This window comes from Hirundo rustica, chromosome 14, assembly GCF_015227805.2.
Source record: "Hirundo rustica isolate bHirRus1 chromosome 14, bHirRus1.pri.v3, whole genome shotgun sequence".
In the NCBI taxonomy this organism is placed as follows: Eukaryota; Metazoa; Chordata; class Aves; order Passeriformes; family Hirundinidae; genus Hirundo; species Hirundo rustica.
In genome coordinates, this window is record NC_053463.1 from 18,185,171 (window position 1) to 18,203,156 (window position 17,986).

The window sequence follows — 17,986 nt, forward strand, 5'->3', positions numbered from 1 at the left end:
GAGAACTTGTGTCTAAAATGCGATGCAGGGGGTGTTCAATATTCCATGTGAAGATGCAATCTCATCATCATGGCTTAAGATCCTTGGAATGTTTCAAAATGAGATAAAACGCAGAATTGTGCAATTAACTAATAAAATTTAACTGTCTTCATTCGGCTGTGCCAAAGCTTTTACAGAATAATTAAATCTGCTCCTTCTTAAAACAACTAAAACCAAGTGCCTCAAAATCAATTAGGCCTTACCATTTAATCCGGAGAATGTTTTTGTGTACTTTTACAATTGCAGTTTGCAGCCCCATCTCCCCCCGTGTCCGAAACACCAAGTCATCCTTGTCAATATTTTCCCACTATTTGTTGCATTCACATTCCTTTTTACAACTCTGAAGACTACCAAGAGTTTAACTAATGAAAAATCTGGCTATTTACCAAGGGGCCTGATTCTCACTGTCCTCTATTCTGTACTGTCACTTGCACCAAAGCACAAGGAGAGACAGCTTAGGGGAGCTCTCAGGCTAAAGTTACATTGCTGCCCTCTCTGTCTTTTACATTCCACATTCTTTAAACAGTCTTCTGGGATATTCTTTAGATCACACAAGCAGGCAAAAAAGGAAAATGCGCCCTCCCCTTCACCAGGTGTGAAATGTTGGGTGCTGAATTATGAAGGAGCTGGGAAAAAAACCTGCAGACCTGAATGCTAATCCCTTTCCCAATGATAAATCACGCTCAAATTCACACTGGATGAACCTCAATCTGAAATGCTAAAGTATATGTATTTGAAACCATATGCTAATTATTACATATATTAGTATTGTTTAGGGATTATTTCTTCAATTTTTATATAAAATTTAATTCACTAGATCTATGGCTTAATTTGCTTTTCTGCAGAAATTTTTAATTTAACTAAAGAAATCTCTTAAGAAACTATATTTTGTATTTAAATCACTGTTTTTAATGAGCTGCACACTGAAGAGTCACGCTGCAATCATTTTAATAATAAATGCAAACTCCAATAACAGTACATTCATAAAAATAACTGCAAAATGGTGGAGAAGTGTACTTGAGTTTGTTTTTAATAAACAGATTATTGCAACTTATCTTTTATTAGACATTCCCAAAGTAACTCAAAGAGTGCATTAACTTGATCAGTATTACAAACAAAGTAAGACTGAAAAGCAAATGAGAACCTCACTGGCAAGGATAAAAAAGACTGTTAACATTGTACTTCCTTGCTGAGTTACCAGGATCACCAACACATTCACACATAATGGATCATCCTCCAAGTAAATTGTGAAAGAGCATAAATTTTCCCATTGCTTTTTCTAATCAGAAATTAAGAAAGGGTGAACCTTCACACAGAAGGTGTATCATGTATCAGAAATGTGTTTCTAGAGGAGCTGAAGAAAAAATGGAGGCATTGAACAGAATGGCTTGACAACAAGGGCTACTATTTTACAACCACACTATAAAGGAGTGATCTGAAAAAGGAAACCAAGAAAAAGCCAGGACAGCACTATGGATTCTGTGAGGCATCAAACCCCACAGACTCACAAAGGCAGCAAACCCACCCTGGTCCTTCCCCATGGGACAATCTGTTTCAAGCAATGCGTTTCACACTTTTTCCACCCCAGTATCAAACCAAGGAAGATAACATGCCAATAGCTATAAATGAAGAGGTACAAACAAACAAACAAACAAAAGAAAAAGCAGAAGTGAACAATTGTTCCTTACCTCCAAAACTATTTTTTTTTTAACATCAGCAATAATGTCTCTGAAGACAAGCTGATTTTCAGTACATCAGGCCATCCTAATTCTGTAATTTTAGAAACTGCTTAAATAAGAGCTTGATGACAAAAAGAGCCAGTTTGGGTTGAGGAGCTATGTGGTTCAGAATGTAATTTCCTGTAATTAAGCATTTTAGCATTAGCAAGACAAGTTTTCTATAAAGAATATGAGCTGAACAGTTCTAATAGAAACTTGAGCCACGGACTCTTTTTAAAGAATTCTTATGGTTAGTACAATAATTGACATTAAACAGAGGTAAACATTTAGTCACACAAAGAACATCACATAGTCATTATTCTAGGACACGTGACAGCAGTTTTTGAATTCATAGAACACTAGCAGGTAAAACAATAATTATTCATTTTGGTCCCATACAGTGGGCATTGATTATTTCACTACGGAACACCAGCTCTCACAGCCAATTATATTAAAGTTTTTATAGGAAAGGGTCCCTATGAATGTTCTCAATTCAATCTTCATGATCCCACTGCGTAATGGACTTTGAAGTGGTAGAAATTCTGTTCTAACTACATCCAGACACCTCCTTCGCTCAAACCCTTATCAACGGCTAAAAGGTGATTCCTAAGAAAACAATTGTGTCAACAGAGATGGTCCAGCAGTCAGACAGATCCTGGCTGCTTTAACTGATTTGGGAGTAGAAGAAGACATGAACAGGAAGTGGCTTTTTTAATCACAAACAACAGCAACTTTTTCAAAGAAACAGATTTACATCTTAATGGAAAATATTAGATACAATTTTTTTTCCCCCCACACTTCTCACTTTTTCATAACACTCAAGAAGAAGCTGAACAAAATTCTGTGGGTAGTTCTAGTCCCACTGCTCCAGGTCCCCGAAGTCCCAGGCATCTCTCCTCCTCAGCCTGTAAAAGTACCAAGAACCAGAAATGCTGGTGGCCCAGCTCTGCAGCAGGTCACCAGGGCAGGCAGCCACGGAGCCAAGCAAACTGGCAGGAAACCAGGGAGGTTCCTAATTAAAACTTTGCTGACACAGAAAAATTCCCACAAACATTTTGATTTTAATCAACACTTGCTGACTGAAAACACTCTATTGAAAAAGTTCAACCAGCTCTACCCAAGAACAACTTGACAGGGATAACTCCTGAATTGTCACAGTTGAGGGGAAAAAAACCCCAAAATTTAGTGGTCCTTTTATGTGCCTTGTACTGAACTATTTAAATAAATGCCGAAAATGGCCTCTCTCACGCTGCCAGACCCTTGCTGCCAGCAGCGAAGCAAAGCCGCAAGCGATGCCAGACACATGCGTGACACCTCAGTGGTGTCTCCCGAAACCCTTTCCCGCCACCGGTTCCTTCCCCCCTCGTTCGAGTCCGTTTCAGTGGCTGGTGTTCGTCTCGGACAAGTTCTGCAGCGGGGCTGCCTCTGGTTTTCGGGGAAGAAGCGGCGCAGGAGCCCAGCGCTGCCTTCGGGGAGCAGCGGCACGGAGCAGCAGGTGCGGCCGCTCTCCCCCGGCGTGGAGCCGCCGCGGTCCCAGCTTGGGTGGCGGGAGCAGAACACCGGGAGCAGGGCGATAGGAGCACGGGAGCACCGGCCCCGCACGGCATCCCGGCCCCACGCGTGTCCCATGCGCGGCACAGCCCGGGCCGCCGGCACGGCCTCGCCGCAGCTCCTTGGGCCGGCCGGCACCCGGGCACCTTTGGCCCCTGCGCCCCGCCGGCCCCGCGCATCCCACGGCCCCCGCCCCGCACCGCGGACCTCAGCACCGCCCATCCTCCTCCTGCCCCGAGGTCCGGCCCGGCCCCGCGGCGGCCACGGCCCCGCACCGCCCGGCGCGTCGCAGCGGCCGGCCGAGGTCCCGCCGGGCGCACCCACCTGGAGGCGCGGCGCATCCTTCCGAGCGGGCGGCCCCTGCGGGGGAAGCCGCAGCGCCGGGGCCGGCCGGGGCTGCGGGCTGCGCTGGCCGGGCGGGGCGGACCAGGGACGGGCGGAGGCGGCGCGGGGGCGGTGAGGACACGGGCGCTGCCAGCTCCGCCCGGAGCAGCGCGGCGGCCGCCTCGCAATCATAATGGGCCCGAGCAGTTGATGTAAAATTGTTAATGTTTCCCTGGTGCGTTATTGCCCGCATAGCAAAGATTCCCATGTGAAGCCCAGTAGCCCCGAAGAAGGACCCGCACCGGTAGGATGTCTCTGGAAATGGAAATTGCTTTAGACCTGGAAGGAAAACATGGACTGGGTGTATTTGCTGGATGAATCTTAAGCAGTGAGGTCGAGAAATAATTATTATGTCAATTAATCAGGGTAGGAAGAGTGGTTTCTTCGTACATAAACTATCACAGTTAAATCACTGAACTATGTGATTTTATAGAAAATAACTTCATTAATTATTTGTCTGAAGCAAAATTATGGAAATTGGGTAAATAAGTAAATAAATAAATGGTTCACGAGCAGAGTCTGTGGATAGCATATGTACCTAAGTGTGAGTGAGAGCTGGGCTTTCAGCAGGATGAGCCAGCAGAAATTGCCAGTTTGTGTGTAATGTGTTTGTTCCTGGCCAGAAATGTCTGTTCCCCTAGCCCGGGTCTTCTGCCCGAGTGGATGGCTGAGCACGGACAGAAGGGGAGAGCACAAAGCTATTCCAGGGGGCAGGCAGGGAGACCACACTGTGCTCAGCTGTGCAGGGCAGCCCTGGCACCCCCTTTAACCATCACCTGAATCATTTGAATCTCTGGAACACAGACTTTCTATATCTGATTTCTGTAAGCTATATCCTAATTATTTTAAGGGGAAAAAAATTGCTCCAGTTAAAGAATTAGCATATTCCTAGACTAATAGCTGACAGAATTTGAACACAGCAAGTAATAATGTTAGATTGTGAAAGTACCCCAGCCTATGTCAGGGCCCTGCCTGAAGAACCTTCTGCATTAAGCAGTGTCATTTCTTTAGCAACTTCTATACAATTACTTTACCTTCAGGAGGGAGGCGGAAATGACACAGTGAAGATGCTTGTGTGACAGGAGGAAGCTGTGCCATGAAGTTCAGACTTGCATGTAACTAACAGTCTTCTGTGGAAGCTCAATTAAAGAAGGCTTTAGGTCTGCCTTGCAAAATACAGGACTAATACTTTGTTTTCAGCTCATGCCATACTAATTTCCTACTGGATTGAATAAACCTCACTTCTTGAACTTGCTGTTCCGTTGGGTTATGTAAACAGATCTGTTGCTACAGACAGTACATTCACAATGAGATCCATTCCAGTGTACTGCTTAGAGAGGACTGAACCTTTTCCATGCTGCTTTAAATTTAATGCTAAATTACTTGATTAAAGCATATAAACAAAACCAGCCATTTGTGTCCCCTCCCACAAAGAAGAAACTAGGAAGTTTTCAAGGTATCAGTGTTCCTTTTTTTTTTTGCATCACACTGGGATTTTTCCTGAAATGCAATTTTCTTACTGAAAGGAATAGCTGATAATTTACAAGAACTTATTAAATACATATAAAAATACATAGAGAGAGAAATGCGATATATTTAATTTAAAATTCCTTGTTCAGGGACAGTTAGCTTTGCTTAAATAGACCAAACACTTGCAGACCGGTGTTTGCTAGAGTTCTGCTGCACATTTTCTCATTCAAACATTCTTTTCTTTCTGTTTTTCATTTTCCATTAACAACAGCAAAAGGCTCTGAAGAATTTTAATTTCTTTCTATGGCAAATGATTTCAAGATTATTTTCTGTGCCACATACTATACTATACCAATATATATTGCCACCATTTAGTGATTACTTTAGTAATCTAATCCATTAATTTGCAATGCAGACCACAATTGATCTTGAGTATATGTCTGCATATTAAATAGTTTCATAAAAACTAAACAGTAATTTCTATCAGATAATGTTATGTTTAAGTTAATATATAGTGGATAAGCAAAAAAAGTTATTAACATATCACTAAGAAGACCAAGAAGAGTCCATAAAAACAAAATCAGTAGTTAAATATGAAGCCACTTCTTATTTCTAATTAAAACAAATTAGTCTTTTTCAATAACACAATGACACAGTTTCTTCTCATAAGCTGACAATGTCCCATGAAGCCTGAAATGCAATAAATTACTCTTTCCCTGTTTGCTGGACAGAGGTCAATAATACCTCTAGGCAAACACAGTCTATAGCAAATTTCTTAAAGAATTGTAAAGTGAAAAATCTTTCTGAAAGAAAAATAAAATAACATAAAATAAAAGCACATTAAAAGAAGAATTTTTGAGGCAGTGTATATGCATTAAAAATCCTATGCAGTGTGTGTGTACAGTGCCCCTAAAGCCTCCTTGTCACCATGAATCCGGCTGGTGGTCACCTCAGTGTGTGCAGGGATCACTGTGCAGGGCTGTGCCTCGACCCAAGGAACCTGCACATACCAGGGTTTTCCCTGCAGATGCCTGAGCTCCTGCTTCTTTAGTCCTGAATGTGTTCAGTAATTTACTGCTGCTCATCTGCCCTCAGCCAGTGGGAACCAGAGGTGTAAGTGCAGGGTTGGTGTTTTCCATTACCCATTAACTCAGAGCCAGCCTTCATGTGATTAGTTAACAAAAGCCATTGGAGAAATTTCTCAGGGTGCTCACTAAGCCCTTGGAAGTGCTGTGGTTTTGACTCCATCTCCTTTGCTGCCTGGTTCATGGATCAGTTGGAACAATGTTCGTGTGTTCCTGTGGTTTGTTGCACTTCCAGCAGCCTGGCAATGCTGATGGCTCGGGGATAGGGCACCCTGTTCACAGCCAAAGGGCACATCCTGACTCTGGAGTGCAATCCCTGTGTGTTTGAAGGGGAGCTACAGAGCTACTGCCTCCAAACTGCAGGAATGCCCACCAATCAGCATCCTGTACAGGGGGAATACCATGATCCCGAACCCTGAACTGCTCCCAGGCTGCAGGAAGGGAGCCACTGCTGTGGGGTGCAATGCAGCAGCTGCTACAAGAAGGAGCCCAAAGGTTTGGGCTCCCAAAGGAGACCTGTGCTCATAGGTTTGAATGCACAAAGAATCTTTTTTGGCTGTGTTTGAGTATTGACAGTAAAACAGCACTTACTGGCTTTAGGCCATGATTGCTTCATGTATCTATTAACAATAACCAAAATCATCCTGCAAAAAACAGATGCCTTTGATGACACATGGAAAATTTCAAATGAGAAGAAAAATCCTACTGAAACTTATGAGAAAACATGAACTAAGAAGATTAAAGACTGTTTTGCAACCTCCATACTTAGGCTTGTTGCCATGTGAACAATCTCTTGATATTTCTTAGTAAGTACTTCACAGGGAAAGAAAAAAAAAAAAAAAAGAAAGAAAATTGATACAAAGTAAAAATTTTGTTTAGCTATTGGCATTTTTGCTAGACAAATTAGAACGTGTGAAAGAAATTATAAGATAATTTTTAAATTAATATAAAATTGGATCCCTTTGGCATACTTAGTAGAAAGGTGCATTGTGAAGGATGTTATTTAATAGTCTAAATATATGGTGTTACATCTGTTCTTATTTCTGTTGAGTAGCATGATACACTTCATCCAAAGCTGCATTTCAGGAAGGTGGATACACAAGTTAGTACGTGTGTTATGAGAGGAGCCATTTACAGAAGAGATACTACTGGTAAATATAACAGTGCGAAAGGATTTGGACAACAGATGTATAAAATTATTATTCAGTGTTGTTTTCATTATTGTAGTTCCCGGATTCATATTCTTCATCATCTTCCTCATCAGAATTGTCATAATACTCCTCGTATTCAATGCTGTAGCTTGCACTTCTACTGCCAGCAGTAAATGCAAATGCAGGAGATGGGTCTGCAAGATGTAATTAGTTTAAATTAGTTGAAGATAGGAACACAGAGGAAAGCATGGGTCTCGATTTGTACAGCAAGCTCAGAGTTTCTCAATCCTTGCTGTCTGTGAAAAGGACAGGGGTTTTGGCTGATGGCTTGAGCTCATACTACTGGAGGTCATGAGTAAATTTCTATATGGAATCATGGAATCCCCGAATAGATTGATTTGAAATGGATCTTAGAGCACATCTTGTTCTACCTCCTGCCATGGGCAGAGACACTTCCACTATTCCAGGTTGCTCTGAGCTCCATCCAGCCTGGCCTTGGACACTTCAAGGATGGTGCAGCCACAGCTTCTTGGAAAACCTGTGTCAGCATTTCACCATGCTCTGAGTAAAGAATTTCATCCTAACATCTGATCTAAATCTCTCCTATTTTAGTTTAAAACTATTCTCTCTTGTTCAACCACTATCTGCCTGTATAAAAAAGTTCCTCTCCCTCCTTCTAGAACTCCCCCTTTAGGGATTGGAAGGGCTTCTCTTCCCCAGGCTTATTACCAGTAGCTTGCTCTGTCTGTCTCTAGAGCAGAGGTGCTCCAGCACTTGGAGCATCTCCGTGGCCCCCTCTGGACCCACTCTAACTGTTCCTCATCTTTCCTGTGCTGAGGACATGCTGAAAATGCATTTAATTCCTGATACTAGTAAACTGTTACACCAGTCCTCTGCAGCAGCTGAGCATCTGCAAATATTCCCAGAGAAAATAAAATTTTGAAAGCCACTTGTAGAAACTGGACAAGTGACAAAGTCCCCTAGACCAGCAGGTAAATATGACAATGCATCTTTATTGTGAATTTGCCAAGAAAAACAGTTGTCTGTGGAGGAAGAAGGTAATTATTCTGCAGGGCTGGGCCCAATGCAAATCAATAATAAAGCTATTTCTTACATCTTTCTACCACTCTTATTAAGGAACAACAACTGTTTCCTGCCTAATTTTATGAAAAGTAAACAGCTAAGCAGACCTGCCATGATTCAAAGACTCCCTCAGTTACACCAGCTGTTGTTCTGGGTCCTGCTAACATCAAAGGACTTCTCTGGGATAAGGGCAGAGGAATAATGTGTCACAGCTGTATGGCTCCCCTCCACAGCTTCCTGTTTTCTGGAAGCTGGTATAATTTGCAGCAAAATATTACTCTATAAACCCATTGGGGAAAAAGTGAAAGAAAAGCACATAGAAGAGTGAAAATGTAGGCAGCTTAGGATAGTTTTCTCCTATGCTTCATTTGCATTCCAACAACCCCATCCCTTGCACCTTGCTTGTATGCATTTTTATATTTTTTACACCCAATTAAAAAAAAATAGTTACCATCAATGACTTTCAATCTTGCAGAGGCATATGTTGCACCATGCTTATTTTTGGTGTGGCAGATATAAATGCCTTCATCTGATTTTTTGAGGCCTTGAATCTGCAGCCAGCCTGTCACACCATGCTTCTGAGGCCCACCTCTTGCCTTTGAGAGGGAAAGAAATGGTTGAAATTAAGTAGCTAGGAGACACCATGATGTTTCTCAAAATAATTGTGTATGGATTAAGTATCATTACAATTTTTGCTCTTTTTTTAAGCCATCATGCTTTGATTCTGCTTGTTCTTGCTGCCCTGTGTTTTACATCTTGCTGCTCTGCACCTCTGTGTTCATGCTTTCCCATCTCTGTTCTTTCACCTTCACTGCCCTGTACAGCGCTCATATCCCTGTTCCTCATGGTGCCACTCTTCCCCATGCTACCCCTGTCCTTTGTCCCAGCACCACTTGCTGCTTCTTCAAAGCATTCCACCAGTGCTCAAGCTCGGGGTGAGATGGGGAGTGACTCTGGGGGAGTTGTGAGGGCCAAGGTGGTCTGACCAAGCTGACACTCAGCAGCCAGGTTTTATGGATTTGCATGACATTCCGTGGGAACTTTCACACTTCATGACAGTTTCAGCTGGCTTGGATTAAAGCCTCCTAAAGAAGGGTAAGTGGTACCCTGGCTGTTGTTCCTTCTGCTGGGACTGCTGAAGCCCTGACGAGAAGGGAAGACGACGATTGTCCTACATGTGCAGGAGTGCTTATCTTGCTGCACTGAGGGAAATCATCGTTCTTTGCATAGTCACAGGGCCCCTGTTGGGAATCGATTTACCTCAACACTATTGTGTTCTGTAGGAGGAATTCACAGATTAACCACCCTGCTCCTGTTCCCAAACTGTATGCAATGGTAAATTCAAGTTTTACCTGAACTGAGAGGTGGGTATCATCTCCTGGCAGAAACATTTTATTCCCCTTCTTTTTCCATTCAAGCTGTGGCATAGGATAGGCCGACACCTCACAACCAAAAATGACATCATTGCCAGTGTAATTCTGGGCATCCTGAGGTGGCATAGAAATAACAGGAGCTGCAAAGAGCCAACAGGGTGCTTTAGAAGACACAAAGAACACAAACACAAAAGTTTTGTTAACATTAATCCCTGCTTCACAGGATACCATCAGACTGTGTTTGCTTTTGGGCTCTCACCTGTGTAGATCTATGCGATTCCAAGCATCCTTTAAAGCTCAGAAAACCTTGCATCTGTGCTTTCTAAAAATGCTTATTCAGGTCTGTTCTTCCCCTTGCAGATGATTGTGGAAGCCGAGCTGAAATTGAGGGCTTAATTTTGCCCTGTGAGGTGCCATTGTGGACCAGGCTCAGGCCCCACAGCAGAGCCACCGGGACCCAGCCTGGGCTTCAGAGGAAATTCTACTGCACAGGAGTCACAGGGTGATTTGATTGTGTGACAGCTCTGAATGTGTTACATTTTGGTTACCTAAAAGCCAAAATGCTGCTATTGCTGGCTTTTTCTCTGTTACCCATGGACGTCACATGTTACAACAGCATTAATGCATTTTACATTTATCCTCAAATGCTATGGATGTCATCCAATATTCGTGATAGGAATGAAAGGGATTGAAATTCAATTATTTCCGTAAGGTTTCATGTTGTGCTTATTACACCTGTTACATTTCCACTTACTTGTTTCCTCATGTTCTCGTACTGTCGCCCCCTCCAGTGTTTATTGATTGCCTCGGAATTCTCATTTTTCCCTTTTCCCGGAGCAAAAGCTGACGGCAGCCACGAGAGGGAGCCGTCGCGGGGGTTTGGAGGCACCGGGCGCACGGCCATCCCCGACTCCTCCACGCCCGGCACATCCATCCCCCCGCGTGTGTCAGCGTCTGCTCATCTCCCGTGTTCGCAGGGGATGAGCATGTCCGGTGGCAGAGACAGAACAGTGGATTTACTGTTGTCAAAGATTTCCTGAGTTGGAGATCTCTGCCTATTTTTTCCACCCCCCCCCCCCCCCCCCCCCCCCCCGATCTATGTAACGATAACAAGAAATGTTTTGCCTTCTAAAACCTGTTTTCTATCTATTTCCAGACAAGTGCTCAAAAAGGAATGCATTTTCTGGGTGATTTGGCTTGTACTAATTTTTTTTCCCCCCCCACATCCAAGATGTTTGGAAATAGAGACCTAAAGTTTTTATTAATAATAAAATATTAAATTGAAACAATAAGAAAATACTAATAATAAAACAATCAATATATTTTACTTGCAAAATTTGAATCAATACCTAGGTGCAGCATTTATTCTTTGGCATTTGAAACTGTAACAACTTGTTCCATGCTTTCAAGCAATAATTTATAACATATTTGTCATTTTTTCAGGATTGATGTCTGTGCAGAAGACATTAAATGCATACTGATTAAAATCAATTTCAAACAAATTATACTGAAAACTATCAAATTTCCCATTTATAAATGCCTCATTAAACAATCCTGCTACTCTTCAAAAGTAAGGCTTTTCAAAGTAGGAAACTTAAATCCTTAAATGCTTGCTCTTTCATGAGAACCATACATTCAGAATCTGTCAGTTATTTCATAAATCTTTATTCATATCAGCATTAATTGAATATCTTGGATGAGAAATTTTTTGCCTATGAACAGATCACAGAGGGTCTGATATTAAAACATACTTTTAAATCTTAAAATTAATTGAAACCACACTCCTTTTAATGATACAGCCACTGTAGTTAAGCTTAAAATGTACAAAAGAAACCAAAAGTCCACATTGACTCACAGGGGTTCTTTAAATTATTCCCACAGAGAGACAGTGTAAAAAACTTTTCAAATAGGCAGATGTTGCTTGGTGAGTATTTTTGTTGCTCTGTGTCATAGGTTAGTACAGTTTGGTTTTTTAGTTATAGAGGGATGTAGAATAATTCTCCAGGTCAGGACCTGGGAATTGCTTTAGAAAGGACAGGGACCTATCAGAGAGTTAGCTGGAATATTGGCATCTGTTCTGACCACTGAAAATTGTCAGCTACAACTTTGGGAAGTACCTTATAAAACCCCTTGATTTCCTGTAGCTGGGTCTTTTTTCCTTCTTTCCTTTGGCCAGAGGAAGACAGGTAACATCGAGTTGGGCCTGCTGGTCCCCCCTTTTTGGGGGTGAGCTGGCCTGAGGCCTGGCCGGATTCCTTCGGCTCCCGGGTGGGAGGGGGAAGGAGAGATTGCTGCTTTACAACAACTACTTTCTCCAAACGTCCCTGGAGCAGGGAGAGATCTCTGCTGGGCCCCTGATAAGAGCTATGAGCACCATTTAAGCTGAGACCACCCCGATTTACACCGAGTGGTGGGCTGGGAAGGCATTTATGATCCTGCCTGGTCTTTTTGTGATTCCAGACTGCCCAGGTGCTCTGATCTCTAATGTTTCATTGTGCGTTCTTCTTCCCTCACCAGCACAGCCTTGAACATCTAACACCACAAGCTACAGAGGGAGAGACAAAGACTCTGGGCATATTTAACCCTTTCTTAGCAACATGAAGCTTCCAGAGCATGGCCCTTCTCTGAGAGAGAAAAGAAAGGGACAGAGTGAACATAAAGAACAACAGTTTGTAAGGGGAGGGAAGAGTGTTTTTGAAGTTTCATTCCATTTTAGTTTTTTTTCCAACTTTCTTTTTTTCTATTCTTTTAGTGTATATTAATAAAACTGTTTGTTAATTTTAAGGTTGAGCCTGCTTTGTTTTTCTACTAGTCTCTCTCCCACAAAAAGAGTAAGTACCAAGACCAACATTTAGTGAACGTGAAAGCACTACGTGCTGCTAATTCAGGTGTCCTGTGGATCCCCTGCCAACACTGATGTGCGGCCAAGGACTGGGTCCTGCCCATGTCATTGTCCCCAGCCGTGGCTCAGCCACCCATGGGAACACGTCTGCAGTCTGAAGGACACCAAGGTCTGAATTATAAATCCACATTACGGCTGTCCAGCACTGCATACCATGCACCAGGATAATTCCATACTGGGAATAACCCTCTTGCCAGTAACTGTGAGGAGAATACAGCAGATAGCTGGGAAATGTCTGGCCCTGGTCCCAGTCCTCAGCTGAGCATCACCTGAGACCAAACTCACAGCAAGCAGCAGTTCTGATCTAACCAAACTGCCCTTTCTGAATCTCAGCACACCACCAGTACTTTCACTGTCCACCCAAACTTGAAGTGCCTTCAGAAATAAAATATTACAGCCTACAACATAATTTTGCATTTTGTGGAAGAAAATTGAAGTAATGTACTACAATTTAAACAGAAGTTTATAATTTTATTTTTTGAGTGTTTCAGGTTTTTTGTTCTAAAAAATTCTCCCATGCATAACTGTGTGTACTTTGATTGCATAACAGATCAGAAACAGAGCTGTAGTCTTATGATAACCTGTCATTTTAATTCCTGGAGTAGATAAGTTTTTGTTGATAGCTATGGAAAGAGTTCTGATGTCCTGGCATCCAGAGCTGAATGGGCAGGAGCTGCTTCTTTCCTTTTACAGTCCCAGTCAGTCATGAATTATCCCTCTGTGTTATAGAAGACATAAACCAGAAGCCAAGAAAAGTCAAAATACTGTTTTACCTTTCACAATCAACCCTATATCACTCCAGACCAATAAATTGCATAATTAATAGGATTTTTTCTCATATTGTATATTATAATTTTTTGCTAATCCATGTCTGATTAGATGGAAGTGGTAGAAATTTTTGTGGCTTGTTTATTTGTTTTTACTCTAAAATTTACATTTAAAATAAATCATGTGACACAGCTAAATATAAAAAGAACCACTGTTAGATTGTTCTGTTAGTTCATTAAATTATAAACAAGGATTCTTTGAATGTGAATGGGGATGGTTTAAGTGTGGAAAATCTGTATATAATCAACGTACTTAGTAAATTGTACCTGGTAAATTGTTAGATAAACTGATCAAAACTAGCTTTCAGGAAAAGAAAGGATTTTTCCACGTTTCTTTAGCGAGCTAAGCCTTTTCCTTTTTCTGGCAAGAGAAGAAAGATGAAATGCTGTACTCCTCTGATGAAAGGAGTTTATTGTTATTTGTTTATTCATGGGTTGCTGTATATAATTAATCCATTTGGCATCAAGAGGAAACAGCAGATGCTTTGAAAGAGAGAAAAACAAAACAAAGTATTTTGAGCTGAGTGAAGGTTTTATTTATAGCTTGGTACCAAAACCCCACAGTGCTCAGTGTTTGTTTCGCATGCAAACTGCAATCAGGACAGCTCGTGCTGCAGCGTTTGCTGCTCTCAGAGCCAGGGTCCTGCTGCCTTTTGTCACCGGTTGCCCCTGGAGCAGCCGGGGAGGAGCGCGGTGCCCCCTGCCCGGCCCGGCCTGGGCTGGGCTGGGGGCTCCCGGGACAGCCGGGGCGGCCCCTCCGAGCCCTGCTGGGCGTGCTGCAGCCCCTCCGAGCCCCTCTGCAGCCCCCTGCATCCCCTCTACAGCCCCTCCGAGCCCCTCTGCAGCCCCCTACATCCCCTCTACAGCCCCCCTGAGCGCCTCTGCAGCCCCCTGCATCCCCTCTACAGCCCCTCTGAGCCCCTCTGCAGCCCCCTGCATCCCCTCTGCAGCCCCCTGCAACCCCTTCGAGACCCTCTGCAGCCCCCCTGAATCCCCTCTGCAGCCCCTCTGCAGCCCCCTGCATGCCCTCTACAGCCCCTCTGAGCCCCTCTGCAGCCCCCTGCATCCCCTCTACAGCCCCTCTACAGCCCCTCTACAGCCCCCTGCAACCCCTTCAAGCCCCTCTGCAGCCCCCTGCAGCCCCCCTGCAGCCCCTCCGAGCCCTTCTACAGCCCCCTGCAATGCCTCTGCAGCCCCTCTACAGCCCCTCCGAGCCCCTCTACAGCCCCCCTGCAGCCCCTCTACAACCCCTCCGAGCCCCTCTGCAGCCCCCCTGCATCCCCTCTACAGCCCCCTGCAACCCCTCTGCAGCACCCCTGCAACCCCTCTACAGCCCCTCTACAGCCCCTCTACAGCCCCTCTACAGCCCCCTGCAACCCCTCTGCAGCCCCTCCAAGCCCCGGGCTCCGGCCGGGCGGTGAACCTTCCGGGCCAGCATAGGGAGCGGCAGCTGGGGGACAAGAGAAGCACATTTATGACCCCTGTCGCTGCCAGCCCAGCACCCTGCCCAAGCTTCAGCACTCTGCCCAAGCTTCAGCGCTCTGCCTAGCTCAGGCACGCTCCAGCTGGGCCCTTTCCTCCTCCACAACCTCCTTCTTAACTAAACTCTGCACAGCAACGACACAGCTGTCTGTAAGCTCCTGTGCAATTCAATAAGCTGAGCGGTTAGAATAATTCTCTGCATTCCTGGAGAGAGGCTCCAGCTTTTCTGGGGAGCCAGGGAAGCAGTGGGAAAGAGCTGGTGGTGATGCCTGCATGCAGAGCAGCAGTGCCATGCGCCTCTGGGGCGACAGGGAGCTGCTGGATGACACCAGCAATTGTAAGTGGTAGTACTTCCAAATTAAAAAGCCTTTTGTATGTGGCTAGTTCTGCTAAATTAGTTAGAGGGACCACTGCTTTAAGCAGTGTGTGCCTGAGCAGTTGCCGCTGCTGCAAAGTTACCGGCATTCCCTAAGGAAGTGGCATTTCTGGCAGAAATCTTCTGGGGTTGTTATGTCACAAGAACTACTTCTACTTAATCCCAAACAAGGACTCCTTCCCAAGTTAACAGGCCTGCAGTTGTACTGCAGGCTGGTGTGAATGTCCCTTTCCTGACAAGCTTCATTTCCCAGCTTAATACCCTGATAGCAAATGAAGGATTCTCTTAATGCATCTTCCTCTTGCAGCTAGAGAAAGAGGAAAGAAGCCTGATACTAGCTGTTCATCACTCTTTCTAAGTGTTCAATATCCCTTGTTCATTCAAGATAAAACCACAGCACACAATCTAAGAGTGCTAGAGAGGAATGGGTAAAATATACCTGAGTTACTCCCATATGTAGTCCTTTGCCAGAGCTGCAATTTTAGATTCCCAGAACTGTGACCCATTTGTGACCCACAGACCTCTTTTACTTACTTCATTTGGGAAAATATTTGATTAACTTAAAAAGTCACTGTAATTTCTCATTTAGAAACCAACAAAAGCCTCTTCACAATTTCATTTTATAGTCGTGTCTTAAGTGAAAAATGCCCAGGAGTAATGACTTGCAGTAATGCAAAGAATGGGAACAGCATATGAGCAGGGAGTAGGAGACCCCTCTATGCCCACTTAAGAATCCTTCAATTAGCAATCATCAGAGACCACTATGCACTTTAAGAGTCCTTTAGGGAAATTGTTTCAGCTTGATTCGGTTCTAGTCTTTGGATTTCTCTTTCATGGGTTAGCTAGATTTTACGATGATTCTGAATCGGATTATTTTGGACCTTTTTGGTAAAAAGAACAGAGCTGTTAATTAAACCCTATCTTCTTCTATTGCCTCTGCTTCACTGCTTACCATGTATCCTCACAGGTGGATACACACAGGTACACATACATACACACATGCATACATGTACTTGTGTGTGTGTATGTATACACAGCATATATATATATGTATGTGTATATATATATCAATGAGATCCACTTTACTTCATCACTTTAAAAATAGGTCAGTCATGTTACAATAACAATCATTTGCCCATTCCTCCCAGACTATCCCATCTGTTTACCGATTCCCAACTACACATACAACTTCTGTAAAAAAAAATTCCTACTCTGATTATTCAGAACAGACCCAGGTTGTAGATTGATGTCTTATTAGTCACCATGAGATTTAATCGACTAGTCTAATATAGAGGTTTATAACAGACCAAGATGTCTGTACCAGATGCTGAAACACAAAGTAGTATTATAACAGAATAATGATAATTGTAACAAAACCACAATATTAGTTTAATGAAGTTAGGCTAAAGTAGCTAGTAACACCTCTGAAGATAAGAATGAGCTCTTTTTTTTTTGTTTTAAGTGCCTCTGTACACATTACCTGATTCACATGGCCCTTTATGTTTCATGCTGATGTTTCTTTTTGCAGCATAAGCCTTGTTGAATTGACAGATGTTTTCGTAGGTTTTCCCATCAGGTCCACAGATGCTCTCTTGAGATTTGCACACACACTGGGGTTCAGGGACTTCCCCAAACCTTGCTTCATCAGCATCCAACCTGCACTCGAGGTGATCTCCACACTGCCCATAAAAATGATTGCCCTGGTCCAAGTCGCAGGTCTGACCTTCCACGTTCCCACATTCAGGACAGCAGCCACAGCGATCCAGCACAGTCCCGGCCGGACAGTCCTTGGGCTCAGAGCAGAGTGCCAAATCACATTTTCCACAGCTATCTCCTTCTCTTAGCAGCCTCCACCAGCCTCGGTGGTACAAGGCAGGGAAACTCTGTGAAACCTGTACCAGTGCTACCAGCACTGCTGTAACCATGCAGTGCTTCATCTCAAGAGTGTAACAAAAAGCAGAAAAAAAAGGTCTTTGGAATAAAGCCAGGGAGAGGACAAAAAAGCAAACCAAAAAAAAAGAGCAAGCTAGTGAGAGAAAAACATCACAATCCTGGTTTTGTTTTAGAATATAAGCTGTACTCAAAACACAAAATTTAAGAAAAAATTAGTATCAGATTCCTAATCTGGAACTGATAATAAAAATGCATAAAACTCCAGCAGCTTTTCTCTAATGCAGTTTGGAATGTGAGTACTGCTTGCACAGAGACCAAACTGCCCCTTCTGACAGCTGAGTTGAAGCTCTCTGAAAAGCTTTTTGCTCTGTGTCTTATTGAGCCAAATTTGCAAAGCCTTGCTCTACTGAAACATTACATTGCAGCTGTTGTAGAAAGGAGAACAGGGTAAAGGAGTGTAAAATGAAAAAAGTCACTGCTATGAGTGCCCCTCCCCTCCATCAGGTGAAATAGACCATCATAAAAAGATAAATATGTGTACAAATTAACACCCCAAAGGCCAGTGCTCTAGAGACTAGGGCTTGGTGCAACATCAAATGTGATCCATTCCTGATCACAGCTAGGGGGTCTGAATTAACACTTTATTTACAGG

The 17,986-nt window shown here is 43.5% G+C and overlaps 1 protein-coding gene and 1 long non-coding RNA gene across 8 annotated transcripts in view; both read right to left on the minus strand.

Annotated features, from left to right (window-relative positions):
• LOC120759224 (uncharacterized) overlaps positions 1-3,697 on the minus strand; it is an 87,496-nt gene extending 83,799 nt beyond the window's left edge. For all 6 annotated transcript variants that reach the window (XR_009208317.1, XR_005703134.2, XR_009208316.1 and 3 more), the window contains exon 1: positions 3,633-3,697. This is a non-coding gene — a long non-coding RNA (uncharacterized LOC120759224). The remainder of the gene's footprint in view (positions 1-3,632) is intronic.
• A 1,581-nt stretch (positions 3,698-5,278) lies between these two features.
• Positions 5,279-17,928, minus strand: LOC120759394 (kazal-type serine protease inhibitor domain-containing protein 1-like). Of its 2 annotated transcripts, none has more exons than XM_040078574.1 (4): positions 16,922-17,928; positions 9,834-9,994; positions 8,933-9,077; positions 5,279-7,592 (listed from the first exon to the last, which is right to left on the minus strand). In XM_040078574.1, the coding sequence occupies exons 1-4, from the start codon at positions 17,376-17,378 to the stop codon at positions 7,447-7,449; spliced, it is 909 nt and encodes a 302-aa protein (XP_039934508.1). In that variant the 5' UTR covers positions 17,379-17,928; the 3' UTR covers positions 5,279-7,446. The 2 variants fall into 2 exon arrangements, with proteins under 2 accessions (XP_039934508.1, XP_039934507.1); XM_040078573.2 differs by having other exon boundaries at positions 9,834-10,015; positions 16,922-17,805.
• Between the last annotated feature and the right edge of the window lie 58 nt (positions 17,929-17,986).

Coding starts and splice junctions, on each gene's coding strand:
- LOC120759394 (XM_040078573.2), bottom strand. CDS start 17,378: ATGAAGCACTGCATGGTTACAGCAGTGCTGGTAGCACTGGTACAGGTT. Junction 10,016..16,921: donor TAAAGGGCCATGTGAATCAG/GTAATGTGTACA, acceptor TGTCTTCTAAAG/CACCCTGTTGGCTCTTTGCA. Junction 7,593..8,932: donor AAGATTGAAAGTCATTGATG/GTAACTATTTTT, acceptor TACATCTTGCAG/ACCCATCTCCTGCATTTGCA.